The sequence below is a fragment of the Gymnodraco acuticeps genome, unplaced genomic scaffold (assembly GCF_902827175.1).
Source record: "Gymnodraco acuticeps unplaced genomic scaffold, fGymAcu1.1, whole genome shotgun sequence".
NCBI lineage: Eukaryota > Metazoa > Chordata > Actinopteri > Perciformes > Bathydraconidae > Gymnodraco > Gymnodraco acuticeps.
Genome location: NW_022991725.1, coordinates 86,827 through 114,689, shown reverse-complemented (window position 1 = coordinate 114,689; position 27,863 = coordinate 86,827). Strand labels below are relative to the sequence as shown.

At 44.9% G+C, this 27,863-nt stretch overlaps 2 protein-coding genes across 2 annotated transcripts; one reads left to right on the top strand and one right to left on the bottom strand.

The window, feature by feature from the left end:
- Positions 1–613: 613 nt before the first annotated feature.
- On the top strand, positions 614–17,394 carry LOC117534809 (beta-1,3-galactosyltransferase 2-like). The gene is made up of 3 exons (XM_034199038.1): positions 614–742; positions 10,313–10,472; positions 15,139–17,394. Exon 3 carries the CDS (start codon positions 15,486–15,488, stop codon positions 16,752–16,754), a length of 1,269 nt encoding a protein of 422 aa, XP_034054929.1. The 5' UTR covers positions 614–742; positions 10,313–10,472; positions 15,139–15,485; the 3' UTR covers positions 16,755–17,394.
- Positions 16,819–27,638, bottom strand: LOC117534805 (NLR family CARD domain-containing protein 3-like). The gene is made up of 3 exons (XM_034199033.1): positions 27,359–27,638; positions 20,814–22,093; positions 16,819–16,827 (listed from the first exon to the last, which is right to left on the bottom strand). Exons 1-3 carry the CDS (start codon positions 27,630–27,632, stop codon positions 16,819–16,821), a joined length of 1,563 nt encoding a protein of 520 aa, XP_034054924.1. The 5' UTR covers positions 27,633–27,638.
- Between the last annotated feature and the right edge of the window lie 225 nt (positions 27,639–27,863).

The following is a 27,863-nucleotide window of genomic DNA, read 5'->3' as shown; positions in this document are numbered from 1 at the left end:
GAGAGTCGGAGGCGGTGCATCGAAGGTGCAAAGTTTACTTTATTGAGCGGCAGAAAAGCACATGTTGCTGGCTTGAAGACCGGGAAGAGAAGGGAAGAAGAGAAAGGAGGGCACACAGTAGGTATACAGTAGGGACAGTCAACATACGTGTCCGTGCGGAAACAATACCCCCAACCCGTAGTTCCATGAGTGAATTATGTAACATGAGTAAACTAGTGATCACTATAATATACTGTATTACATTTAACAGGACACATGTTTCTTGATGCTGACTCTAAACATCAGTCTAATATGGTGTAGGGTTTCTCTCTGAGTGAAAGCAGAATGAGTTTAGAAAGATCTCCATGTACTGTTGTCAGGGTTTCAGGTAGAATTAATTCTGATTGTTCTCTGAGTTCTCGTCATCAGAGAGACATGCAGGGTGTGTCAGAATCTGCTCTAACAAGTCGTGACTGTTTTTCTGTCTAATTCTTAATACTCTGAATCAGGCAGGTGAGGGAGAGTCTGGCAGGCGGACAGCTAGATCCTGTAAGGCCGGTTTCCACGTGATCCTGACGTGTTTTCACTCTCTGGATTTCTGAGAGTGTGAAGGCGTCCTCAGATCAGATGCAGGCGGACTCAGGACTGAAGAGGAAGAGATGAGCAGAGTTTCCTCCTCACCTGAAGAGAGTCTGTGAGTAGACCTGAAGAGGGTCTGTGAGTAGACCTGAAGAGAGTCTGTGAGTAGACCTGAAGAGAGTCTGTGAGTAGACCTGAAGAGAGTCTGTGAGTAGATCTGAAGAGAGTCTGTGAGTGGACCTGAAGAGAGTCTGTGAGTAGACAGGCAGTGATATCATAAAACTGTTAATGAACGCATTCAAACACTTGGTAGTTTTTCTTTTACCAGCTGTTCTGTATTGACCTTGCCCGTGCAACTATGTGGCTTTTATCCTGGATAAAGTGTTAAGTCATGGATGTTAAAAGTTGAACGTCTTCCTATTTGTCTAACATGATAGTTTACTATTCAGTCATGAAGTATGACGCTGCGCTGCCAGTACGCTTGTCCATGTTTGTGAAACCCTGGTTGATTTACTGAGTTGATAACCAGCGTCGTAGGACCTCTTAGCGAGATCTCGTTTGTTAGGGTTAGTTAAGAAAACTCAAACATATCCAGGGTCTGTTTGAACATCTGTCTGAAATATTGTGTAGGGTTTCTCTCTGAGTGAAAGCAGAATGAGTTTAGAAAGATCTCCATGTACTGTTGTCAGTGTTTCAGGTAAATGAGTTTCAGTCTGATTGTTCTCTGAGTTCTCGTCATCAGAGCAAAGTGCAGGGCGTGTCAGAACCCGCTCTAACAACTCGTGACTGTTTTTCTGTCTAACTCGTAATACTCTGAATCAGGGAAGGAGTGTGAAGGGCCCGTCTTCCAACACTGACCTGGTTTCACTGAAGAGCCTTGAAAATGACAAATCTTTTTTTACATTTTAGATTATACATCTGGGACTAGATCGCCCAAATTTGAAAAAATATATAACAATACATGTTTTGATATATATGTTGGGCTATACAAAACATTTGCATGAAAAGTAAACGGGAGATTTCAAAAAAATAAAAAGATTCTTCCCATAGATTTGAACTGCATTGTAACTTAGTTATGAGGGAACTTATGTTTCATATTTTCAATGATATATCAAAAACACATTTCTTATCAGTTCACAAAAGACCTCATTTTAATTAAAGTCCGTAACTGCTTTCATGTAATTAACATTTTAAGCCAAACAATTATATTTGTTCTAAACCTAACAAAGAAATGTTATTGAACGGTTACTGAGCGCAGTTCAGGTGTGTGGGATATCTTGTGGGGGCTGGGCTGTAAATGACCTGTGGATGTTCATTGAAGTGACTGTTTGTGTGTGCTGTGATACACTGTGACACACTAACACATATTGATGGGTCAACACCCTGAGTGTGGTTCTGGTTCTGAGGGGAACATTCTGGGCTGACCTGAGGCCTCATTTATAAACGTGGCGTACGCTCAAAAGATGGCGTACGCCAATTTCTAAGCAATCTTTGCGATTTATAAAAAACAAAATGGAAAATGTGCCGTCCTCCACACACAACAACAGGAGGGACGAGAAACTGCGACACCGTTGGCAGAAGGAAGAATGGAGAGAAATATGTGGAAATAATACCATGAATTTCAATCCTTTATTTATCCAGATTGTCCCTTGAGATCTCTTTTTCAAGGGAGACCTGCAGTCTCACATAAAATGTTACCTCTCATTTATCATATATTAGAATTAATTAACAAAACATGATTGAAGCCAATCTTTAAATGATTTAACAAACGTCTGTTTGAGACTCCTCCGTGCACACAAAAACATAACTTGGAGAAATAAATAAATACGGAAATGTTATTGATCACCCCTCGATTATATTCTCTTGTTAAGAAAGTGGGAGGCGTGTGGCGCAGTGGGTTGTGGGCTGGTGTTGCGATAAGGGGAGCACAGGTTCAAACCCCACTGCAGTCAGCATGTCGTTGTGTCCCTGAGACTCTTCACCCCAAAGTGCTCCTGTGGGGATTGCCCTCAATAGATTATCCCTGGTTACCGGACAGCCCCTCCCACTTTGATTCATAGATCAGTGTAGACTGGTTTACTGGTATGTGCTGGAGTATGTTGAATGAATGGAGTTACATAACCTTCAGAACAAGCAATAACTGCTTTTACTTCTGATACATTATTTTCACTTAACTTTCTTCCATGGTTTGCTATCACCATCTACTGTACAGAAGGTAAGAGTACATCCTCTGATCTGAATTCTCCTGCAGATTACACTGGATTCTGACGACTGGTTCATGACTTTAGCCCAGTGGTTCTCAAACTTTTTCTGTCAGGCCCCCCCCTTTGGAGAAAAAAAAAAGTCGGGCCCCCCCAACACAAATAGTCAGGCTCAGTAGCTCAGGTAGCTTGACGTTTCATAGAGGGTGCTCAAACATTTAGGGTTTCCCATTAATGTACCGGTCGCTACAGTGGAATTTTCTACTGCAACATTCCCCACGCATATACACAGTGTACCCGCGACTGTTACAATGAAGGCTCGATAATCAGCTTAGCAGGGGTAAAGTGCTATTTTTATAGGTGGTGTGTGGACCTCACATAGGGGGGTCCGGGGGCAAGCTCCCCCGGGAAGATTTCATTTTTAAATATTGAAGTTAAATGTATCAATCTGGTGCACTTTGAGAGCAAAATGAAGAGATCTATGGATACATCTCTCAACACGTAATAATACTGTACTGCATCATATTATTTTCGAATCAATAATTTTTAAAATTATGATTTTTTTTTTTTTTAATCTTTTTTTTTTTTAACCATTTTTCCTCCTGGTCTCTCGCGCCCCCCCTGGCATGCCTCTGCGCCCCCCTGGGGGGGCTCCCCCCCCACTTTGAGAACCACTGCTTTAGCCCAAGCATGATAAACATATCTTAATTGATCCTGTAGGATGTCTAACTCTTAATGCTCTGAGTCAGGCAGGTGAGGGAGCGTCTGGCAGGCGGACAGCTACATCCTGTAAGGCCGGTTTCCACGTGACTGACGTGTTTTCACGCTCTGGATTCCTGAGGGTGTGAAGGCGTCCTCAGATCAGATGCAGGCAGACCTCATGGCGCACCAACGGCTGGAACTGTGACAACAACAACTTTAGGGCAGCACTGTCGAACTCTGTTCACAGTTTCTGATCCACTAACACAGGGGTGGGGAACCGTTTTCCTCTCAAGGGCCATTTCAATTTTTACAACATCCTCCGAGAGTCGTACAAATTATTGACCTCTGCTTAAAAATACTAAAATCACAGCCCATTCATTTTGCCTTTCTTTCATGCTGTGCAAAGAAAACGCAACCTCTGAATCCAGATATCTAACCATGACTTGCGCATGCATGCACGTGCACGGTTGTGGCATGCATGCACGTGCACGGTGTGGCATGACCACCAAAACAGAAGGATATGGACACAAGATGTGTGCAAATGTATTTAGTTTCATATCCATGTGGACATGATTTAAGTGGGGGGGGGGACCTAACCTCCTCTAGGGGGGGTCCGGGGGGCATGCTGCTTGTTGAAGTTAAAAGCATCACTCCCCTTTCAAACTGTATTCTTGTTTATTAATAACTTTTTTTTACTGTCATATAGTATTTTATACCTGTTTACTTTATTCTCTTGTTTTTTTATAACTATAATGATCATATAAAGATGTGCCTTTACCTCACTGGTTGGAGAAAAAGCTCTTATATTCGTTAGCATAGCTAGCTAACCAGATGCTAATAACAACAAAGACTGTATGATCAGTGTGACAGATCGACACTGGGCTTTCAGCTAAAGACACAGCCACGCAGGAACTGCGGCATGTGTACGGCTCCTTATGGGTACTGCAGTTTCTGAAGTGGCTGAGCCGCGTTCTGGTGCTCTCCGTCAGCACCTGTCATCAGACGAGACATACACCACGTGATGACACGTTAGGCTCGGGTTGTGTTCAAGGACCTTGACCTTGGCCAGGAAAAACAGGCACTCGCTTGTTTAATTATTTTGCGATCTAGATTTCTTAAATGTTTCACGTGTGTTTATAAATTACCTCAAGGGCCGTATCAAATGGTCTCGCGGGTTGTATGCGGCCCGGGGGCCGGAGGTTCCCCACCCCTGCACTAACAAGTCCTTTAACACTGCAGAGCCCATTCCGTGTTCCTGTTAGTGTGTACTCCCTGTCTGTAGTCCATACCGTGTTCCTGTTAGTCTTTACTTCCTGTCTGTATTCCATACCGTGTTCCTGTTAGTGTTTACTTCCTGTCTGTAGTCCATACCTTGTTCCTGTTAGTGTTTACTTCCTGTCTGTAGTCCATACCTTGTTCCTGTTAGTGTTTACTTCCTGTCTGTAGTCCATACCGTGTTCCTGTTAGTGTTTACTTCCTGTCTGTAGTCCATACCGTGTTCCTGTTAGTGTTTACTTCTTGTCTGTAGTCCATACCGTGTTCCTGTTAGTGTTTACTTCCTGTCTGTAGTCCATACCGTGTTCCTGTTAGTGTTTACTTCCTGTCTGTAGTCCATACCGTGTTCTCGTGTTCCTGTTAGTGTGTACTTCCTGTCTGTAGTCCATACCGTGTTCCTGTTAGTGTTTACTTCCTGTCTGTAGTCCATACCGTGTTCTCGTGTTCCTGTTAGTGTGTACTTCCTGTCTGTAGTCCATACCGTGTTCCTGTTAGTGTTTACTTCCTGTCTCTAGTCCATACCGTGTTCTCGTGTTCCTGTTAGTGTTTACTTCCTGTCTGTAGTCCATACCGTGTTCCTGTTAGTGTTTTCTTCCTGTCTGTCTATACCAGGGGCGGACTGGCCATCAGGACGAATCCCGATGGGCCGGTACTGAAGTGGGCCGATCGCACGATGTGGGCCGGTCGGATAAGTCACTGGCGTATAAAAGTCATATAAAAGTAGTGTAACTCATTACATTTCAGAGACAGTAATATTCTAATGTAACTTATTACTTAAAAGAGACAGTAATAAGTTATATATTGTAGTGCCGAGAGATGAGAGTCGGAGGCGGTGCATCGAAGGTGCAAAGTTTACTTTATTGAGCTGCAGAAAAGCACATGTTGCTGGCTTGAAGACCGGGAAGAGAAGGGAAGAAGAGAATGGAGGGCACACAGTAGGTATACAGTAGGGACAGTCAACATACGTGTCCGTGTGGAAACAATACCCCCAACCCGTAGTTCCATGAGTGAATCATGTAACATGAGTAAATTAGTGATCACTACAATATACTGTATTACATTTAACAGGACACATGTTTCTTGATGCTGACTCTAAACATCAGTCTAATATTGTGTAGGGTTTCTCTCTGAGTGAAAGCAGAATGAGTTTAGAAAGATCTCCATGTACTGTTGTCAGTGTTTCTGTTACGGTGGATGTTACGGTGTGCAGGAAGCAGGACCCAAATGCAGATATAACAAAAATAATACCTTTATTTCAAGGCTATAATTCTAACACAAACAGAGACAGAACGGAACACTCACCGATGAACTGGTCATTTACACAAGACAACCCGACAAAGAGAGACAGAAAACCCAGAACTTAAATACACCCAGGACTAATCACATAAACACGAGACAGGTGAGGAGGGAGGAGAAAACACAGAGGTACCAGGTGAACACAATCGGGTAATCGGGGAGGGAAACAGACAGAAAGCAAACAGGCAGGAAACGGGGGTGAACACTTTACAAAATAAAACAGGAAACCCAAAGATAGAAAAAGACAAGAAAAACACCAACACAGACAGATCCTAACAGTACCCCCCCCCCTCAAGGGACGGATCCCAGATGTCCCAAAACAAAACAAAAAAAATCCAAAACCCCAAGCAGGGTGGGTGGAGGGGGTCCGGAGGAGGGACGCATCACTAAGCCACCAGGGTGGGTGGAGGGGGTCAGGAGGACGGGACTGAACTGACCGCCCAGGGGCACGGTAGAGGACCAGGAAGGGGTCTCGGGCGGACGGCCCGGGGGGTAAGGCAAAGGACCAGGAATGGGTCTCGGGCGGGCGGCCCGGGGGCAAGGCAGAGTCCAAAAAGGGGGACTCGGGCGGACGGCCCGGGGGCAAGACAGAGTCCAAGGTGAGGACCATGGAGGGGCGAAGGCAGCGGCAGGAAGAGTCAGGGGGCCGGGCCCGAGGGCGAAGGCAACGGCAGGAAGAGTCAGTGGACCGGGCCCGAGGGCGAGGACTGCGGCACTCAGGGGGCCGGGCTCGAGGGCGAAGACCGCGGCTCTCAGGGGGCCGGGCTCGAGGGCGAAGACCGCGACTCTCAGGGGGCCGGGCTCGAGGGCGAAGACCGCGACTCTCAGGGGGCCGGGCAGAACCCGGTGTCGGCCGGACAGGAACCGGCGCTGTTGGGACAGGCCTCGGCAGGATCCCCCACGGAAGAGGACCAGGAGTTGGCAGGCCCCCCGGCAGGAGGGCAGTCGGCGGGACCCCCAACGGGACAGGACACAGGATTGGCAGGACCCCCGGCAGGAGCGAAGTCGGCGGGACCTCCAACGGGACAGGACATAGGGTTGGCAGAACCCCCGGCAGGAGGGCAGTCAGCATGTTGTTGTGTTTGTGTGAAGGTGGGGGCTCTGCTATGGATCAGTGTGAGGACAGAGAGGAGGAAGCCCCCCCCTCTAAAAGCTCTGGGGAACATGACAGCCAGACCAAATCTCAGAGGTGAGATCTCCAGCTGTCCATCACTCTTCTCCATGTCACAGCTCAATACATTAGATTTATACAGCACACTTTAAAGAGAACGTCATCTCAAGGTGCTTCACAAAGCTATAAGGAGAAAATAATAAAATAAAAATATATCTAAAGGAGCATATTGAATAAAATATGGTAATGTCACAAATCAAAATCAAAGGTTAAGAGCATAAAAGGTTACAAACATTAAAACAATTAAATAAAGGACGGGCAGTAGCATGCGGTGTGGAACAGGGGGGTCTTGAGGCATTTCCTAAAGACTGAGAGTGATGCCGAGGTCCGTCTGTTCTCTGGAAGCTGATTCCACAGACGTGGACCCAGGGAGGAGAAAGCACGGTGACCATGGTGACCAGTTTTGTCCACGGAACAGCCAGGAGATTGGAGCTGTCTGACCTGAGTGTGCGTGAGGTATGGGAATGTTTTCTGGTTAGCAGTTCCTGTAGGTAAGGGGGGGGGGGCCGGTGTGGTTGATGGCGTTGAAGACCATTATGAGGACTTTGTAGTTGATCTGGTGTGTTACAGGGAGCCAGTGGACTGAGTGAAGGATGGGGGTGATGTGCTCTGATTTGCGTGTTTTTGTGAGTATCCGGGCGGCACCGTTTTGTACATATTGTAGTCTCTGAGTGTTTTTTGCTGGAATGCCTGCAAGCAGAGAATTGCAGTAGTCAATGCGGGAGGTGACGCATGGAGCAGTTTTTCTGCATCCGGTTTGGTGAGGGAGTGTCGCATTTTGGAGATGTTCCTCAGGTGGTAGTATGAGGCTTGGCAAACCGTCTTTGGGTGCCTTTACACGGGAACGTTTGCGTTTACGCACGTAGGGGAGAAGGGGGTTAGTTGAACCTCCCCTGTAACCAGGCAACGCCTTATAGTTGTAATCAAGTGACCAGAAATGATGCAAGCTCCTCCCATTTCTCCTTGCCTGTGAAAGAGAGATACTCATTGGTTTATTGCTTGTCAAAGTAAATGTTCTAGATGTCAGCTATATCGGCTGTCATGTCAAAAAAAAAGTATCCAGGTTTAAACACATACTGTATACTGAACAAAAATATAAACGCAACACTTTTGTTTTTGCTCCCATTTCTCATGAGATGAACTCAAAGATCTAAAACATTTTTCTATATACACAAAATAACAATTTCTCTCAAATGTTGTTCACAAATCTGAAAGAATCTGTGATAGTGAGCACTTCTCCTTTGCCGAGATAATCCATCCCACCTCACAGGTGTGGCATATCAAGATGCTGATTAGACAGCATGATTATTGCACAGGTGTGCCTTAGGCTGGCCACAATAAAAGGCCACTCTGAAACGTGCACTTTTGCTTTATTGGGGGGGTCTGGGGGGGTGTATATAAAAAATGTTTTAGATCTTTGAGTTCATCTCATGAAAAATGGGAGCAAAAACAAAAGTGTTGCGTTTATATTTTTGTTCAGTGTATATTGTATATGTTGATGTGTTGGCAGCGTGTTACACCATGTGAATCATTACGCTAAAGATGACTCTGCATTTTAATGCTAGGCTATTTGTTCTAAAATGGTGGCTGTGGGGTGAAGTGAACCACGGGCCGTGGGGTAAGTTGAGCCACTTTTTCAATGGAGAAATTAATGAAAGCAGGCCAAGTTGATAATAAGAGCTCATTGTAGGCTACATTTAAAGTTGAATTTACCCTGTGTTTGATCGGTAAGATGTATGAAATTGTATCACCATTTGTATGATTACTTTTCCTTTTACTTTTAACACGTAAATAAATTCAATCGAAATGTATCTTAAAAATATTTGAGAAACTAAGCTTGTATTTGGTTTGTTATTGATTGTTTATAGTTACCTTTAAGATGTGTTGTATGCCCAGGTTTGAACAGTGGTTCATTTTACCCCCTGACCTGGATCAACTCACCCCTACACTGGGGCAAGTTGAGCCCCAGTTTTTAGAAGTAATATTTTCACTGCCCTTGATCAAATATTAATTCTTATCATTGCCATTGATAGGAGACATCCTGAATTAGAGGTGTGTGCTTTCATTTTTACTATGTGTCATTTCTCCTTGCTTAGAGGACAGCATTACTAAAGAATGGCTCAACTTACCCACTCAACAAGGATTTGTTAATTATGATGGTGCCAGCTTGAGGGAGGCGTGTGGCGCAGTGGATAGAGCCTTGGTGTTGGGGTCAGGGGGTCACAGGTTCAAACCCCACTGCAGTCAGCATGTCGTTGTGTCCCTGAGACACTTCACCCCAAAGTGCTCCTGTGGGGATTGCCCACAGTGTTGAGTCTGTACGTCGCTTTGGATAAAAGCGTCTAACAAGTGACATGTGATGTGATGTGGCAGTTGATGGTGGCAGTTGGAATAATGGATGGAGAGCAGGCTTTCAGTAGGGAGGTGGGGATAGGATCAAGGGCGCAGCTAGATGAGGTCATTGCTGAGATGATTTTTGAAAGCTCAGCTTGCGAGACCTCCGTGAAGCAGTTTAGGGTTGGTGCATTTGGTGGAGCAAGAACAGGATGTTGGGGAGAGACAGGTTGGTTTGAGGAGGCTTTGGCGATGTTAAGCCTGAGGTTTGTTTTTTAAAGTTCCATAAAGCGGTTGCAGTCATCAGTTGTAGGAGTGGTTGATGAGGGATCACTAGGCTTGAGCAACCGATGCATTGTGGAGAATAGGTGCTTGGGTTTGTTACGATTTGTCTCAGTCAGATTGGCGTAGTAGGCTGACCTGGTTGCTCTCAATGCCGAGGAATAGGCCTTCTGGTGATCTCTGAAAGAGAGCAGGTGGACAGTTAGGCCAGTTTTCCTATATCTGCGCTCAATCTTCCGACCCTCTGATTTGTGCGCTCTGAGCTGGTCAGTGTGCCATGGGGCAGAGCGCCATGTACCACTCAGCTTATTTCAGGTGCCAGCCTGTCTAGGCACTCATGCAGGGTGTTATTATACCGGTGCACATGCTCTTCAAGTGAGAGTGCAGCATGGGGCCTGGATAGGGAAGAAGAGAGGGCAGACGTTAGCTGACTATGGTCTATGTCAAGCTCAGCACTCATTATTCACTCAAAGCTATGTGTGTTGTGTTCCAGCCAAGAGCAAACAACACATTCTGCTGGACCTGGACCTGGACAGGGATATGAAGAAGGACTTGGACCTGGATCTGAACCGGAACCTGCTCCTGAACCTGGTCCTGAACCTGGTCCTGAACCTGTCTCCAGTAACCAGCTTACTGCCGGAGACCAGAACCAGGTGTGTGAGTCTCTCTCTACCATCAGCCCTAACTGTATCCCACTGTCACAATATCCAATCTGTCCAGTTCAGGTCCAGGTTATTTCTTTGTACCAGTGGGTAGACTTGGTTTGCAGAACAAATAAAAGGTATCCATGGTGACACATGCTTCAAGCAACACAGACACATTGAAAACCACTAGCACAGACAAAGCTGTTTTTAAACCTCTTGGTTCTAGACCTTTAGGAAGATTAACCTCCGGCCCGAAGGAAGAAGCTGAAATTCAGGTTGCAGGGGTGGGAGTCTTCATTAAACATGGAGTTAGACAGCCTCTGTAACTGTCTGATGAGCAGGGGCTCCATGTTTAGCCGTGACTCACCAATCAGTCTGCTAGCCCAGTGTTTTTCAAAGTGGGGTATACCCGACCACGCAAAGTTTGAGGGAATTTTTTTGTTGTTGTTATAGTTGCATTTTTTTTTTGTAGATGTTATTAATAACTGCATAAATTAATCTGTCAGTCTTTGTGTCCTTTGATGCCAATCTTTTAATATTTTTTATTTATTAATATTTTATTTTTTTAAATCACACGACCGCCTTCAAGCCAATCAGGACCGAGCTGCCGCTACTGAGAGTGAAACTGAGTATCTCAGCTTTTGGAGCAAGTGAGAGCGAGTGAATGTTTCGCTCTGCAGCCGGATGAGAGCACGGATGCAGCAAATATTGATGTTTATATAGGCCTATGAATATAAATATGTTTATTGTTAATATTACTGTTGAATATTATATATAATATTATTAAGGCATAAGTCGCTTTCAAAAATGATAAAAATAAATGTTAATTGTTCATATTACTGTTCAAGATTATATAATATTATAAAGACAGAAATCACTTTAAAAATGCTTTAAAATATGTTTACTGTTGATATTACTGTTTAATATTGTGTTAAGAATGTTTATAACAGAAGACACAATCAATGTAATGAATGACAAACAAAAGATAAATACAAATATTTTTTAGAAGAATAACTCACTATTAATTATCAATACAAATATATATTGAGAAAATGTATTAAGCTGTATGATTAATTTGTCATATTTTCCATCATAACTCATCATTTAAAAAAATAATTGCAACAGGGGGGTCCGCGCCAGAAGATAATGCTATATGGGGTCCTTGGCATGGCAACGTTTGGGAACCCCTGGTCTAGACCACTTTATGATCTGACTGAGACAGTGTCTGCTCTTTAAAGTCAGGTTACCAAGACATGAAAGAAAAAGACAGAATTGACTCTGCTGACTGTCTTCAAGTTTAGGATTGACTTCCTGAATGTCTTTCGTGAAGTCTAAGGCAGTGGTTCCCAAACGGTGTGCCGTGAGGCAAATCCGGGTGTGCCGTGGGATTTTGTGACAACCATACGTTATTATTGCAATATACAACTACACAAAAATAATTTTTTTTTTATTTACTATATCAGTACTTTGTAGCTTTATATGTACGCAATCTGCGCGATTTGCGCGTCCACATCTCCACGTGCAGTGCTACATAAACATGGCTGAGTCAGCGATAACTCTCGAGGGGTGGAGGTATGCCCATTATTTTGAGTTCGTCCGAAGAATAGACAGGAATGTGACGGTGAGGTGCAAACTGTGTCCAGGCCAGAAGCTGTTATCCACTGCTGGAAACACCATGTGGTCAAACCTCAACAAGCACCTGCAAAGAACACATGCTAAGGTGAAGCTACCGCACACGCTATTTGTTTGTTTATATCACGCAGTCTGTTCTTCTTCTCTCTCTTCCGGTTGTTGCCTGTTTTGAATGACAAATTTACACTACCGCCGCCTGCTGGTAAGGAAAGTTATTGCCACTCACGCATGTGCAGTTCGTACGTGCTCGGCGAGTAAAATAACGAGTTACTTTATGTAGATAGTAACGAAGTAGTGTAATATATTACATTTTTTTAGTAACGACCCCATCTCTGGAGTTGGCGTTCTCTACTCTGATTTACATGAAGAACAACAGGAGGTCATGGCTCTCTGCTGAACAGGACTTGCGAGTGGCCCTCTCCTCAGTGCCACCAAGGATTAAAACATTCTGCGCGCCCCGACAGGCACATGTATCTCACTAATTTGTAAGTCGGCAAACATATTTCCAATAGCACATGTTTCAATGCTGATTGCTGAAATGTTACATTTATAATGTGTAGTTCAGGACCATGCAGTGCAGCTTCCTTGCATTGACAGTTCTCTGTGCTGAATTACTGCTGAGTTTCCTTTGCCTCATTTTTAATGTTGTGACCTGTCTGGTTTAAATGAGTGTGTTGCTGCTTTGATGAAGCCTAATTTGATACAGTTTCAAATTAATTTCTGAAATATTTCGTTAAGAAATATTTCATGAGTAATATAGTTGTCATTTTATTTGGCATTAGTAAATAATTATGCACATTTACAGATAATTTACATGATATGAGTGATAACACGTGTTATAAGGGCTATTTTTGCACAATAGGTGTGCCTTGAGATTTGTACTTGTCCTTTGGTGTGCCTTGGGCACAACACGTTTGGGAACCACTGCGTTAGAGTACCAGTTACTGCCAAAGATAACGGCGTTACAGTGATCATATGCGAGGACACACTAGGATCATACCATTATGTGAAAGAAGGGTGGGGGGCACAGCAGGTGTAGTAGTACAGGCCAGCTGCACAGAGCGACGGGGAGACGGATTTAAATGCAAGTGCGTCGGAAAAAGTCAAGAAATGAGCGAAAACCGAAAAAAGAAGCAGCATCTGGCTGCATTTCAATGATATTGGAGAAAGCAAAGCTGAGTGCAGGATTTGTAAAATGAAAATAACCTTTTTTGGTTACCTTTATTTTGGTAACCACTCAGGATTTACTGTCAGAGGTGGGAGAAGTTCAGATCTTGTACTTGAGTACAAAAGTACCAGAGTGTAGGAATACTCGGTTACAATAAAAAGTCCTGCATTCAAAATGTTACAAGTAAAAGTACAAAAGTATTAGCATCAAAATATAGTTAAAGTACCACCTGCAGAGGGATCTAGATGCAGGTGTTCTCTTCCCCATAGAGACCGCCTGGCTGCACATTATCCCTTGCATAAAGATTGTGGGTCCCTTACAACATAAACATTCTGGTCACCTCAACATCAGGGATCTTATCAATTAAACTCCTTCTGAATCAAACCGTCACGGTAGCCTTACCTTATTTTTCCCTCTTCAAATAGAAGAAAAACACGTTACTTTACCAGCAGAGAGAAAATTGATTATTAAATTATTAATTTGACTAATAAAGAGCAATTTGATTATTAAGTATTATTCTGTTGATCGATGTCATTACATTTGGTGAAAATCACATAATGACTTGTTTATGACTCGTTTTGTCAAAGTTTAGGACTTGGACTTGACTTGGACTTGACTTGGACTTGACTTGGACTTGACTTGAACTTGACTCGGACTTGACTTGAACTTGCCCATCCTGACTTGAGACTTGACTCGGACTTGACTTGAACTTGACTCGGACTTGACTTGAACTTGCAAGTCTGACTTGAGACTTGACTCGGACTTGACTCGGACTTGCAAAACAATGACTTGGTCCCACCTCTGATGATAACTGTCTAATATGGCTATCTTTTTAGCTAACTTACCAATGTGGCTAACATCTGCAATGTACATTTTGTCAATAATTTTAATATTACCGTACTATTACATGCTAATAAAATATAAAGTTAACTATCAAAGAAATCACATAAACTCAAGTATAAAGAAGAGACCATGTTGTAAGAAAACCCTTAACAGATAAACTACAATTGTATTGATCATGAAAATAATAAAAGAAAAGTATCGAAAAACAATCAGAATCGCAATTCTTGACTTGGTATAGAAACCAAAATGTTGGTATCGTGACAACACTAGTGTGGGCAGCTCAATTAAAAGCAGCGGCAAATAGGTGCCTTTTTAGTCGGGATTTAAAAATAGGAAGTGTTTCGAGGAGGAATTGTATTTTCCATTCTTCACTGTTTTTAGAGTCTTTGATGTGTTTATCTAAGACATTCTCTTGTTTTCACTCACTGTAAAAAAGTACTAGCATAATATGCTCATTTAGTATGTTGTATTTACTGTGAGAATGGTGCAAACAACGTGTGTTATGCTGTATGAGCAATAACGCACACATTAGGTGGCAGCCTATTTTCCACCATACAGGTGCACTGTATGCAAGGTAACATTTATAGCAGTAATCTTCCCTTCTGCCACTGCCCTGCTGGCAACAGTATTTTCTAAATCTCATATATATTTTTCCCATCACATCCCCAGAGCCTGCTGTGTTTCACGTCCCCGTCCAATCAAAGATGCTACAAACAAAGCTGTCATATTGATTCAGCTTCTCCCTTTCAAAATGTAAAGTCAGCTTATCAAAAGAGCCATTCACCATAGTGGCTGCTGCATTCACAGAAAAGCTCTAATTGGGGCTTTTGCATCTGGAAGACATTCATTCAGAATGTCTCTGTCAAAACAAACCATAAATAAAATGATTAAGAAATATGCTCGGCTCTCCCCGCAAGTATAATAAATAACACATCTACAATCAGGCATTGACATGTGGCTCAGTGCCAGCAATTTGGGGTTTATTTCAGACCGATGCCAACATTTGTATCTGTTCCTTTTTTCTCTTTTCAGATTAGAGACAGCAAACACAGAGGAGGTGACCCTTATCATATCCTGAAGGAGACGAGACATCGGGCATGACCTTGTGTTTGTCTACAGTTCCAAAGAAGAGCCAGGGAGAAGCCTTCATGGCCAGAGAAACATTGCTTTCCTTGCTCCATTGAGCTCTTTTAACCCTGCTGCAAGCTGCACTGGGGGGCTCAAACGTTCCCCTGACTCCACCAGGAGGCTCACTCCAACCCATCTGTCAGCTCAGATAACCCTCTGATAGTTGGCAACCACATGTTTGAGGTGACTGTGAGTGACTGCCGCCGCCCATTCTCGAGCAGCAGCAGCTTCCTGCGACCCCGATCTGCACCATGCAGTGGAGACGGCGGCACTGCTGTCCCATCAACATGACCTGGACCGTCAAGCGGTCGCTCTTCAGGACCCATGTGGCCGGCCTCCTCTCGCTGGCTCTACTCTTCACCCTTTTCTTATTTTTCAGCCATCAGGATTGGCTTCCGGGACGCAGCGGGCCCCGGGAAAACCCACTGGCCTACACTGTCAGGGGCTTCCGCAGCCCCAAAGGCGAAGCCAACCAGAGCAGCTCCCTGCGGAGCCTGTGGAGGGACACGGGGTATGTGGCACCAAAGACTCTTCTCAACCTCAGCTCTCAGCAGGCAGATGGGGCTGCGGGGGAGGCAGCAGCAGGAGGCGGAGGGGGTTCCAGGATGGGGGTAATGGGACTTGGGGACTCCATGAGCACCAACAACAGTTTACAGAAGGAGATGGGTGTGGGAGGGAGGCTCAATGCTCAGCCCTACCGCTACATCCTGAACGAGCCTGTCAAGTGCAGGGACAGGACGCCCTTCATCATCGTCCTGATCGCTGCAGAACCCGGACAGGCCGATGCCCGTAATGCCATCCGTCAGACATGGGGAAATGAGAGCAACTCAATGGGCTTAGGGTTTGTCCGTCTTTTCCTGCTCGGCACTGGAAAGAGCTCAGACACCTACCTGCAGAGCAGCATAGAGGAAGAGAGCCTTGTTCACCACGACATCATCCAACAGGACTATCAGGACACTTACTATAACCTGACCATCAAAACGCTGATGGGCATGAACTGGGTGGCCACCTATTGCCCACACGCCTCCTACGTGATGAAGACAGACAGCGACGTGTTTGTCAATACCGAGTATCTCATCCAAAAGTTGCTTAAGCCCAAGCTACCTCCCAAACAGAGGTACTTCACCGGCTACCTGATGAGGGGCTATGCACCAAACCGAAACAAGGACAGCAAGTGGTACATGCCGCCCGAGCTGTATCCAAGCGAGCGTTATCCGATATTCTGCTCGGGCACGGGGTATGTGTTCTCAGGGGACATGGCCGATCTGATCTACCAGGCGTCCCTGAGCATACGAAGGCTGCACCTGGAGGACGTTTACGTGGGGATCTGCCTGGCCGAGCTGCGCATCGACCCGGCCCCTCCTCCCAACGAGTTCCTCTTCAACCATTGGCGGGTGTCTTACTCCAGTTGTAAGTACAGCCACCTGATTACGTCCCATCAGTTCCACCCCAATGAACTCATCAAGTACTGGAATCGCTTGCAGAGCAACAAGCACAACGCCTGTGTCAACGTGGCCTAGAAAAAGAACAGCAGGCAGACACCGAAAGTTTCACGGAGAGAGGCCTCCTTGACGCATTCTGTGATTACAACCCCTGCTCAAGAGACAAAGGGAGATGAGCACACTGTTACTACAGTCTTGGAGGGCATATCAGTACTATACACTATATGGGGAAAAGCACATTGTTTTTGGTATTGTGTACAGTCGATGATCCAAACTATTTTTTAATTTGAGGAAAAGATGTTAAGTATTGTAAAACTGTTGAGCTATTTCTAAAACGGAAGATTGTCTGATGATGTGGAGCATAACGTGCTGCTGCTGTCTCAAGGGTGATGTTGAGGATAATTCAGGTGCCAAGAGAAAGGTGGTTATTCATGCTACAGTTAATGTGAAGGCTCGCCTCTAAAAGGGTAATATACAGTATGTCACACTTTACAAACAAAATAAAATAGACAGTGGTGTTTACACAGAAAAAGAGAAATGCACATGTATTTTGTCGAATGTTACACTACCTAACTATGAATGAAAATATATTTGACGTTGACCAGTTATGCTGCCCGGTTTCTCAGTGTTTACTTTACAGGTTTATCAAAGAACATGACTCTAAAGAGAAGGTTTATCCGTCATATACTGTATTTTTTTTTTTTTTAAATCTACATGGAAGCACTCACTCTCGCGGATACAAGCGGCCGAGATGGGTTTTCTCCGCAGGGTGGCTGGTGTCTCCCTTAGGGATAAGGTGAGAAGTTCGGTCATCAGGGAGGGACTCGGAGTTGAGCCGCTCCTCCTTCGCGTCGAAAGGAGCCAGTTGAGGTGGTTCGGGCACCTAGTTAGGATGCCACCTGGGCGCCTCCCTAGGGAGGTGTTCCAGGCACGTCCAGCTGGGAAGAGACCAAGGGGTAGACCTAGGACCAGGTGGAGGGATTATATCTCTTCGCTGGCCTGGGAGCGCCTTGGGATCCCCCAGTCAGAGCTGGTTGATGTCGCCAGGGAAAAGAAAGTTTGGGGCTCTCTGCTGGAACTGCTACCCCCGCGACCCGACCACGGATAAGCGGGAGAAGATGGATGGATGGATGGATGGAAGCACTCACGTCCCGTCAGAGATGACTGAGATTGTATTTTTTAAAGCTTTACATTGAGTATGACTCTGCACTTGAGCAAATGTGGAATGAATTAATTAACAATTAAATGTACTGAACTCAAACTTGCAGTTGTGAGTGTGTTTTATCTGTGAGTCTTTTATACATTTAGGCCTCTTCAATAGCATTACTCTGTACATAATCAGCATGGAGCTGGGACATAATTCACTCACGATTGGTGTAGTTTCTACATTACATTACATTACATTACATTGCATTTAGCTGACGCTTTTATCCAAAGCGACTTACAATAAGTACATTCGACCAGGAAGACACAACCTTGAAGAAAACAGAATCATATAAGTACATCAGGTTTCATAGAGCCAAACATTTCAAGTGCTACTCAACTGGCTTTAGGTAAGCCAGTCCTTTATTAGTATATAAGTGCTTCGTTAATAGTTCTATCGCTCGAAGTGGAGTCGAAAGAGATGAGTTTTCAGTTTGCGCCGGAAGATGTGCAAGCTATCTGCCGTCCTGATGTCAATGGGGAGCTCATTCCACCATCTTGGAGCCAGGACAGCAAACCCACGTGTTTTCGCCGATGGGAACTTGGGTCCCCCTCGCAGCGAGGGCGCAACGAGTCGTTTGGCTGATGCAGAGCGTAGTGCACGCGCTGGGGTGTACGGTTTAACCATGTCCTGGATGTAGGAAGGGCCAGATCCATTCGCAGCACGGTAAGCAAGTACCAGTGTCTTGAAGTGGATTCTAGCAGTTACCGGAAGCCAGTGAAGGGAGCAACTACATTGTTATGATTTAAACATAGTGATATTTTAGTGGGATCTGTTCTAAAAAAATATATTATTTAAGATGGTCAAAGTCAACTTTATTTTCAATCTTCTGTGTATGAGATACAGACAGGGAGAAATGCTGTTCCTCACAATCCAGAGGAATACACATAAATATCTAATACATATATAGGTACATATACGTGTGTATATATATATATACACACATACATAAACTCCTATACACCCTCTTATATATATATATATATGCACATACACATAATCAAACTTAGAGACATACGTATATACACATACTGACATTAGGAGGAGAGGTGGGAGGGATGGTAGAGAATTTAGAGCCGTGTGGAAAAATGATTATGATCACATTTTATTATATCGCTGAGGGGAAATTCAGTGTTTCACTGGTGTTATTACAATTACACACATAGTCCCGAAATACACACACAGAACAAAAGGTCTAGGAAGTAGTATATGACCTGACACTTGAACATAAGAGAAACTTGTAGAATTTAAAATGTACATCTCGTAAAAATTACTTAAATCACAAAACATTATGCCAGTTAAAGATTAGCATGGATACCTCCAACTTGTTTTACCTGAACTCTGAAACACCTATTAACACATTTAAGCATATAAGCAAACCAAACAAGGTAACATTTACCAAGGCGGGGCAATTACATTTAATATACAATTATTTTGGAAGTTATGTGACAGCTTGAGTTGCTACAGTCACATCTTCTCAGTTGACTGCTGCTGATTTGATGGTGCTAATTGTAGGTGATTCAGTGAGTCATGTTTGTGATAAATGCAATAACATCCAGAGGTGGGAGAAATACTCGTAGAACTTTTACTTAAATAAAAGTAGAAGTACCAGAGTATAGGAAAACTCAGATACAAGTCAAAGTTCTGCATTTAAAATGTTACTCAAGTAAAAGTACAAAAGTATAAGCATCAAAATATACTTCAAATACCAAAAGTATTCATTATGCAGGTTGGTCTATTTCAGAATAATATATATTACATGTTTTGATTATTATTGATGCATTAGAGCAGTGGTTCCCAAACGGTGTGCCACGGCACACTGGTGTGCCGTGAGGCAAGTCCGGGTGTGCCGTGGGATTTTGTGACAACCATACGTTATTATTGCAATATACAACTACACAAAAATAATAATTTTTTATTTACTATAATATCAGTACTTTGTAGGTTTATATGTACGTAATCTGCGCGACTTGTGCGTCCACATCTCACGTGCAGTGCTGCATAAACATGGCTGAGTCAGCGATAACTTTGGAGGGGTGGAGGTCTGCCCATTATTTTGAGTTCGTCCGAAGAATAGACAGGAATGTGACGGTGAGGTGCAAACTGTGTCCAGGCCAGCAGCTGTTATCCACTGCTGGAAACACCACGTGGTCAAACCTCAACAAGCACCTGCAAAGAACAAATGCTAAGGTGAAGCTACCGCACAGCTATTTGTTGTTTGTTTATATCACGTCGTCTATTCTTCTTCTCTGTTTTCCGGTTGTTGCCTGTTTTGAATGACAAATACACACTACCGCCGCCTGCTGGTAAGGAAAGTTATTGCCACTCAGGCATGCGCAAGTTCGTACGTGCTCGGCGAGTAAAGTAACGAGTTACTTTATGTAGATAGTAACGAAGTAGTGTAATATATTACTTTTTTAAAAGTAATATGTAATATATTAAAAAAAATGAGTAACGACCCCATCTCTGGAGTTGGCGTTCTCTACTCTGGTTTACATGAAGAACAACAGGAGGTCACGGGACTCACGGCTCTCTGTTGAACAGGTCTTGCGAGTGGCCCTCTCCTCAGTGCCAGGATTCTGCACGCCCCGACAGGCACATGTATCTCACTAATTTGTAAGTCGGCAAAAATATTTACAATAGCACATGTTTCAATGCTGATTGCTGAAATGAGTGTGTTGCTGCTTTGATGAAACCTAATTTGATAAAGTTTCAAATTAATTTCTGAAATATTTCGTTAATAAATATTTCATGAGTAATATAGTTGTCTTTGTCACATTTTATTTGGCATTAGTAAATAATTATGCACATTTACAGATATTTTACATGATATGAGTGATAACACTTGTTATAAGGGCTGTTTTGCACAATAGGTGTGCCTTGAGATTTTTACTTGTCCTTTGGTGTGCCTTGGGCACAACAAATTTGGGAACCACTGCTTTAGACCACCAGGGGGCCATGAGGTTGACTCCAGAGTTGATGAAGGTCAGATGGACATGGAGAGCAGCCAGAAACTCCTGAACGCTCAGATGGACGAAGCAGAACACCTTGTCCTTGTACGTTCCTCTCACTTCTTTAAATACCTGTGTGAACACTCCTGAGTACACTGAGGCTGCTTTGATATCGATGCCACAGTCTCTCAGGTTGGACTTATAGAAGATCAGGTTGCCTTTCTGCAGCTGCTCAAAAGCCAGTTTCCCCAGAGACTCCATCATCTTCCTGCTCTCTGGATCTGTCTCAGCTCCTCCATCATACTTGACGTTCACTTTGGACTGAACCACCAGGAAGTGGATGTACATCTCAGTCAGGGTCTTGGGCAGCTCTCCTCCCTCAGTTTTCAACATGTCCTCCAGAACTGAAGCAGAGATCCAGCAGAAGACTGGGATGTGGCACATGATGTGGAGGCTTCGTGAGGTCTTGATGTGGGAGATGATGGTGCCGGCCTTCTCCTGATCTCTGAATCTCTTCCTGAAGTACTCCTCCTTCTGTGGGTCAGTGAACCCTCGGACCTCTGTCATCATGTCCACACACTCATGAGGGATCTGATTGGCTGCTGCAGGGCGTGTGGTTATCCAGAGGCGAGCAGAGGGAAGCAGCTTCCCCCTGATGAGGTTTGTCAGCAGCACATTCACTGAGGTGGACTTTGTGATATCAGTCAGGATCTCAGTGTTGAGGAAGTCCAGAGGAAATCGACACTCATCCAGACCGTCAAAGATGAACACGACCGGGAACTGATCAAACCTGCAGATTCCTGCGTCTCTGGTTTCAGAGAAGAAGTGATGAACGAGTTCCACCAAGCTGTACTTTTCATCACTCTCCACATTCAGCTCTCTGAAGGTGAATGGAAATATGAACTGGATGTCCTGGTGGGCTTTGCCTTCAGCCCAGTCCAGAGTGAACTTCTGTGTTAAGACTGTTTTCCCAATGCCAGCCACTCCCTTTGTCATCACTGCTCTGATTGGTTTACCTCTTTCAGTTGAGCCTTTAAAGAGGTCTTCTTGGCTGATGGGTGTTTCTGGTCTGTCTGGTTTACTGGATGCTTGTTCGATCTGTCTGACCTCATGTTCCTTGTTGACCTCTGTGGTGTCTCCCCTGGTGATGTAGATCTCCGTGTAGATTTTATGTAGGGTTTCAGATTTGTCCATAAATGTGATATTTTCAAATGTTTCCTTCAGTTTTGATTTGAGTTCACCTTGGCACTTCGTGAGAATATCTGAGTGAATAAGAAAGACATTTACACGAAAGACACATCAAAAGATTACCTTCTAATTGGACCCATTTCTGACAAATAGCAGGTTATTTTCCTCATATCAAGTCACTGGATCGTGTTGCATATTTATCCGTACATTGTCCAGTATAAGTTGCACCCCACAGAGAACCATCTGTTTTCCCACAGAGAACCATGGCCCTAAACCTGACTGACTCTTATTCCTGCTGCTACCAGCAGATCCAAACACCCACTGAGGGTGTGGACACAGCTCTCTCTCTAGCTATACAGGAAGTGGATGGCTCTTACTGTGTTGCAGACCCTGGGGGGTCCCAGTAATAACCCCTCCCTTCCTCACCAAGTCATGTAGGATGGCAAAGAATACCCCCTTCCACCTGTAGGCGGCTGGGCCATTAGTAATGACTAGGACAGTCCCATTCAACATCCTGAGACTGAGTCAGCAGCTAACCTACACTGTGGAAAACAGCCGGGGTTTATCCATGACTCCTCCTCCTGAGAGATCTGACAGTTCGGCAGGACGAACCTCATTCCAAACAGAAATGGCCGTTTCCTGGGAAAACGTAGCACTCAAAGACTCACTGCCATTTCAGAGCACACTGATGACTTTCTGGTCATTCCTCTGATCCATCCCCTCCCCAACACTGGCTTTCAGCATGACCCACTTGTATTACATATCTCCAATGTCCCACCAGGATAAACTCGTTAATATGAAGTTTAGCGCAAGTTCAATCAGGAAGACCAAGCTCTTCATTCAGATTACACGTCACTTCATTACCCTCTCCTCCCTCATTAAGTGATCGGGGGCGTTACTCCCCAGCTAACCAATCTCTCCTCTCTCCATTCTCACAAGCCTATCGTTGCACCCGCTAATCCCTTTATATCTGCTCTTCCCTCTTGTCAGCTGTCATTTCAGGTGACAAAACTCAACCCTCCTCCACCCCTTTCGCCACCTTCTCTTTTCCGATTCAGAGTACTCAGACCACGAACAGGGATCTTGATCCGGGCCGACTCAAGGCCTGAGATTCGACTTTTTCAAACTGCGCTCGGTATCCCCCAGCAGCCCACTTGCTCCTCCTTCCCCAACTGCAGCAGCAGAGCTTCGTTCCAGCTCCAGGCATATCTTCATCAGCTCCACAGTCTTGCGGATAAAGCTACAGGCGGCGTTCCCCAGCGCGGTTAACGGTTCCAGCTGGCCACCTCGCAAACCCGGACGCGGGAGGAAAGGACAAGGAAATCCGGCTCCACGGAAGTTCCTCCGGATGAATGGAAATGGCGTACTTCATGCAAACAATTGACGCATGCCTTCAGTTTCTCGAGAGGGCATCACTGGCATCAGGGCCGCTCAAATGCGGCGCTTCCGGCTTCACGCGGAACGGGCCCTCATCGCATGCGAAGCTTTACACATTTCTGGCTTGAACCACAGCCCCTCCCATTGGCAGGGCTTAAGCTACATCCCATAGAAGCTACTTCTCTTCCCGGCTCAGTAGTCAGTACTGGACACTAAGTGCGTCATAGGCGGCTAGCAGGTTCATTGCACAGCCCAGGCTCTCGCCTCTTCTCTCCTGCGCCTCACCTCTAAAACAAGGCGTCAGGTGTAGCGCTGGCAAGAGGCAGTTTGCAAATTCACGAGATGTTCTTTTTTCCTCTAAGAAATATTCAGTTTCTCGGCGCACCAACGGCTGGATCTACGACAACAACACTTTTCGGCAGCACTGTCCAAATCTGTTTACAGTTCTGATCCACTTTTAAATCCGTAAACATTACAGAGGTGAATTAGGTTCAAGGGGAAATATTGCGTCATTGTTTGCGTCATGACGTTTACGTCGCCGTTTTCTCCCAATACCGCTGTCAAACAAACATCAATAGACGATTGCGTCGAGTAGTTTTAATCATACGAAGCAGATTCAATTAAGAACTAGGCTACTTCTTCAACCTTATACTTTTCTAGGATGCCGTTATGCATCGGTTATCATGTGGTTCAGCGGCATTAACGCCGCTGCAGTGCGTTGTGCACCGCAGCTTATTCCACTGTTAACTCACACGGCAGCGGTCGCCGTTAAGCACTCACTGTCCGACTGTCACACAAGCAGCTGATCATTATTCCCCATCTCATAGCGATGTGTTTCAGAATTAATTTACGCCGTCGGCATCACAACGCCGTCATTAAGGTTCTCTGGCATTCTACAGGTGATGTTGCTAAGCAACCGAGCTACTCAGTTATCTTGACTACTTGTCACTATCTCGTGGCATTAAACCGTTTCCTACACAATCAACAGAATCTCAGTACTGGTTAGCGCTGCCTGACTTGTATAGATGTTCCAAGGTGCGGTCGCGTTCAGTCACTTTGTTCAGCGCTACTGCTCGTTACAACTCTATTCACTTTAGCGTAGGCTACTAGCATGACTGGTATTGCCCAGGGTAATCTCGATGACAAGGTCAATGTTCCCCCTTTCTACGCACGGAGATAATGTCATCTTAATAGCGTGCAGGCCAAGGCTGGCTCTTCAAAGCAGATATTAACGACGCGCTTTAAAGTTCCCATCATCCGTTCAGCGGAGCTCTTTCAGCCTCAAGTATTAGGAGAAACTACTCGTGCACCGGCTACTCGGGCAAATAATGTTAATAGTTGTCTCTCCCCAGTTCAATCACCCACTGCCCAGGGAGATCCCCTAATGCGTTGCTCTTTTACGCCATCTAGTGTTCAAATACAACATTACTAACCTAACACCGCTCAACTGGGAAAAGAGAAGAAGAGAGAAGAGAGAAGAAGAACGAAGAAGAGACTCCTCCAGGAGCACAGCGTTCCTAATCATGAGGAACTATAGGCCCAGTCACACACCTGGAGTTCCTAGGCATCACATCAAGCTCATGGTAATTAACGTTCCTCTAACCAAACTGCGTGCATCCACATAACGTCAAGGTATACAGCAAACATCTCCAACGACAGTCGCTCTTCCTCACCGGGCAACCGTACTTCGCATACGGATAATCTTCGGCACGCCATCATCTCCCGCTTCCTGGAGGTGGCATCCGCCGGCCTCACGACGACCGCGTTCTTCCCCGACTCTTAAGGACGTGCACTGCACTTCGTTTTGGGGGGAATCTCGCAGGGTAAGCGAGTCGCAGTCTCGAGCCCACTCTCTTCAGTAGCGACTCTTCCCTGCACGAGATCATCCGCATAGCGGCACGCTCAGATTTCCACCATTGTTTAAACATTTATTATCACACTCGTTGGATCTAACACTAACGTCCCTCCATCATTCTCACTTCAGATGATAGAAGACAGTCTTAATCACTCAATCAGCTCATCAGCATCTATGACTCATCCTGGTGTCTGCTAATCAAGCTAGACCTATATCATGGGTCATGTTTCAGTATTTAACTAAGCGTATGTCATTTTATGCGTGCCTCCTGCACTTCATTCATATTCTCGGCTTCATGCTCACATGGCTTGCTGTTAAGCCAGGTTATGACATTCATGCATCACTGTACTCCAGCTAACAGCTCACGTGCATTACATTGTCTACATCTCCCTCTTCGCCCGGACATCGGCTCGTGCTGGCAATCCAAGATCTCTCCAGCTTACCTATGGTAAATATGCATATAACTGGTGGTGGTGTCTTAATAGCATATCAGGGCTTTCGTCAAGATAGGTGCAGCGACCTCTGCTGCCAATCAAGGCATTTCTTCAACCCTTAACTCTGGGATTTATGCATAAAGCTGGTGGTGGTTTCATAGCACGTCAGCATGTAGGCTATACGTGTCTCTCATCATGATTCTGGATTTTAATTGCATGTCTATTTAAGTTTATGGGCTCGTATCCCCGGGAAATAATGTTCGTGTCACATGTTCGTATTTCAAGCCACGGGTCTATGTCCCCCTGCTCTGCAGGCACTGATTTCTGGTCTGGGTAATGTTTACGTCGACGTCAGGCTGTTGACCATCGTGTCTGTGTAGACTTCGTGTCTGTGTAGACCTCCGTCTCTTCGTAATAAAGATCCCTGCTTCATCAGGCCGTCCGACCATCGTGTTGGCGTAGTCAAGCCCTGCGTAGCCAGGCAGGCGACCTTCGGGTCGTTTTCATATAAGCCTGGCACTGATTTCGGCAGTCAGCATCTTAGGATGGACTGTAAGCCCGGCAGTTGATTCTGGCAAATTGCTTGATCCACGTGTTAATCTCTCATTTCCTCCACAGATCACTGCAGTCAGCCCACAAGCTAAGAAACTCATTACATCTCAGTATATCATACTTCACTTCTTTTGGGGGGTTTCATCAGAGCGGTTCTTCCCCTCCTGAATGATTATCCTGCAAACCGGGGCCTAATCGCCAAACACCGTTCCATTCTCCTGTTATAATTCTGGCAATCATTATTACATTCACATTATGAGTCCCGGTAGTAAATATGTATTTCATACATCAACGTCTCTCCTGATTGAAATAGCATTGGTGGTTCAGTGGTAGAATTCTCACCTGGATGCCCGGGTTAGATTCCCAGCCAATGCAGCAGAGTGTTTAAGTGGCGCAGTCTGCAGGAATTTGTGTTGGGAACCGAAGGGTCGCCGGTTGGAGTCCCGATCGGACCAAAATAATACGGAGTGTAGACAGGTTCCTGGAGAGGTGCCAGTTCACCTCCTGCCCTTGAGCAAGGCACAGAACCCGCAACTGCTCCCTGGCGCTGGACAGACTGGCCGTCTGTTTTGCTCAGGCCTCTCTCACCTGTCCTGTGCATGTGTGTGTATTGTACTGTCTGTTACCACAACCGAGTGAACAACTGAGCTGAATTTCCCCTTTGGGAGGAAATAAAGCGTCTTCTCCTTCTTAATAACATCGGCTGCTAATCATAATGACGTTGGATAGTGTCAGTGCGGTCGGACTCTCAAAGCACAGCAGTTTCTTTTCCTGATGAATCTTCCTATCATTAACCCCAAGATGTTTCACAGAGGTTAAGGAATTGTGGTTAGGAAGAGACGAAAGAAGATGTGTTTTGGACAATTTTACCGAAACCCAAACTTCCTAATCCAGGAAAGGTAATTGGATTTCTAAAATGCTGATCTATAAAGGTTTTACTACCCCTCACCTGGAACCAACAGGGTGACCCTGCCAGAAACTAGTGACCCTGACCTCTCTGCTTTCAGGGGTACCTCAGCCCCAACACCATGTGGGGGTGATGGTTCTCTGAGGGGTATATCAGGAGTGAACAATAAAAAAAGTTATATATATATTTGGTAAACTCTTTTTTAAAGACCTACCTTCAGGGTCTGATGGGAATTTTGATAATTCCTCGACAAGATCATTCCTCGGGATCTCTTTCAAAACGTCTATGGTCACTTTAATGGTGTGTATGCCGTAGTAGGGAAGCATCAGATCCACTGTGTCCATCCGGTCTGCTGCTTTCTCGAGTCGACTCTTTGGGATTCCTGGGAATGTTAGGACCTTCTTCTCCAGGAACCACTTGAATTTTTTTAAGTCCTTTTCCTCCAAATGTTCTAAAGTTGTTAATAGGACTTCTCTAGGTGTCTCCATCTTTTCTCCCTGAAGAGCAAAGATACCAAGAAAGAAAATCTTTATCTTACAGAACAATATGTTGTTGTATTGTATTTTTGTACTTTTGAAAACCATAACAGGCCTTCAGGATCCAAAGAACAGCTGCCATGTGACTTTGGATGGCTTCAATTCAGATGTCGAGTTATTACATGCCCTAATCCAGGGGTGCCCAACCAGTCGATCGCGATCGACCGGTCGATCGCGGGGAGA

What these genes read in the sequence shown, in the direction of transcription:
- LOC117534809 (XM_034199038.1), top strand. Translation starts at nt 15,486, where the DNA reads ATGCAGTGGAGACGGCGGCACTGCTGTCCCATCAACATGACCTGGACC.
- LOC117534805 (XM_034199033.1), bottom strand. Translation starts at nt 27,632, where the DNA reads ATGGAGACACCTAGAGAAGTCCTATTAACAACTTTAGAACATTTGGAG. An exon ending in ATTCCCATCAGACCCTGAAG is followed by an intron (nt 22,094 to 27,358) that starts GTAGGTCTTTAA and finishes TTATTCACTCAG; the next exon opens with ATATTCTCACGAAGTGCCAA.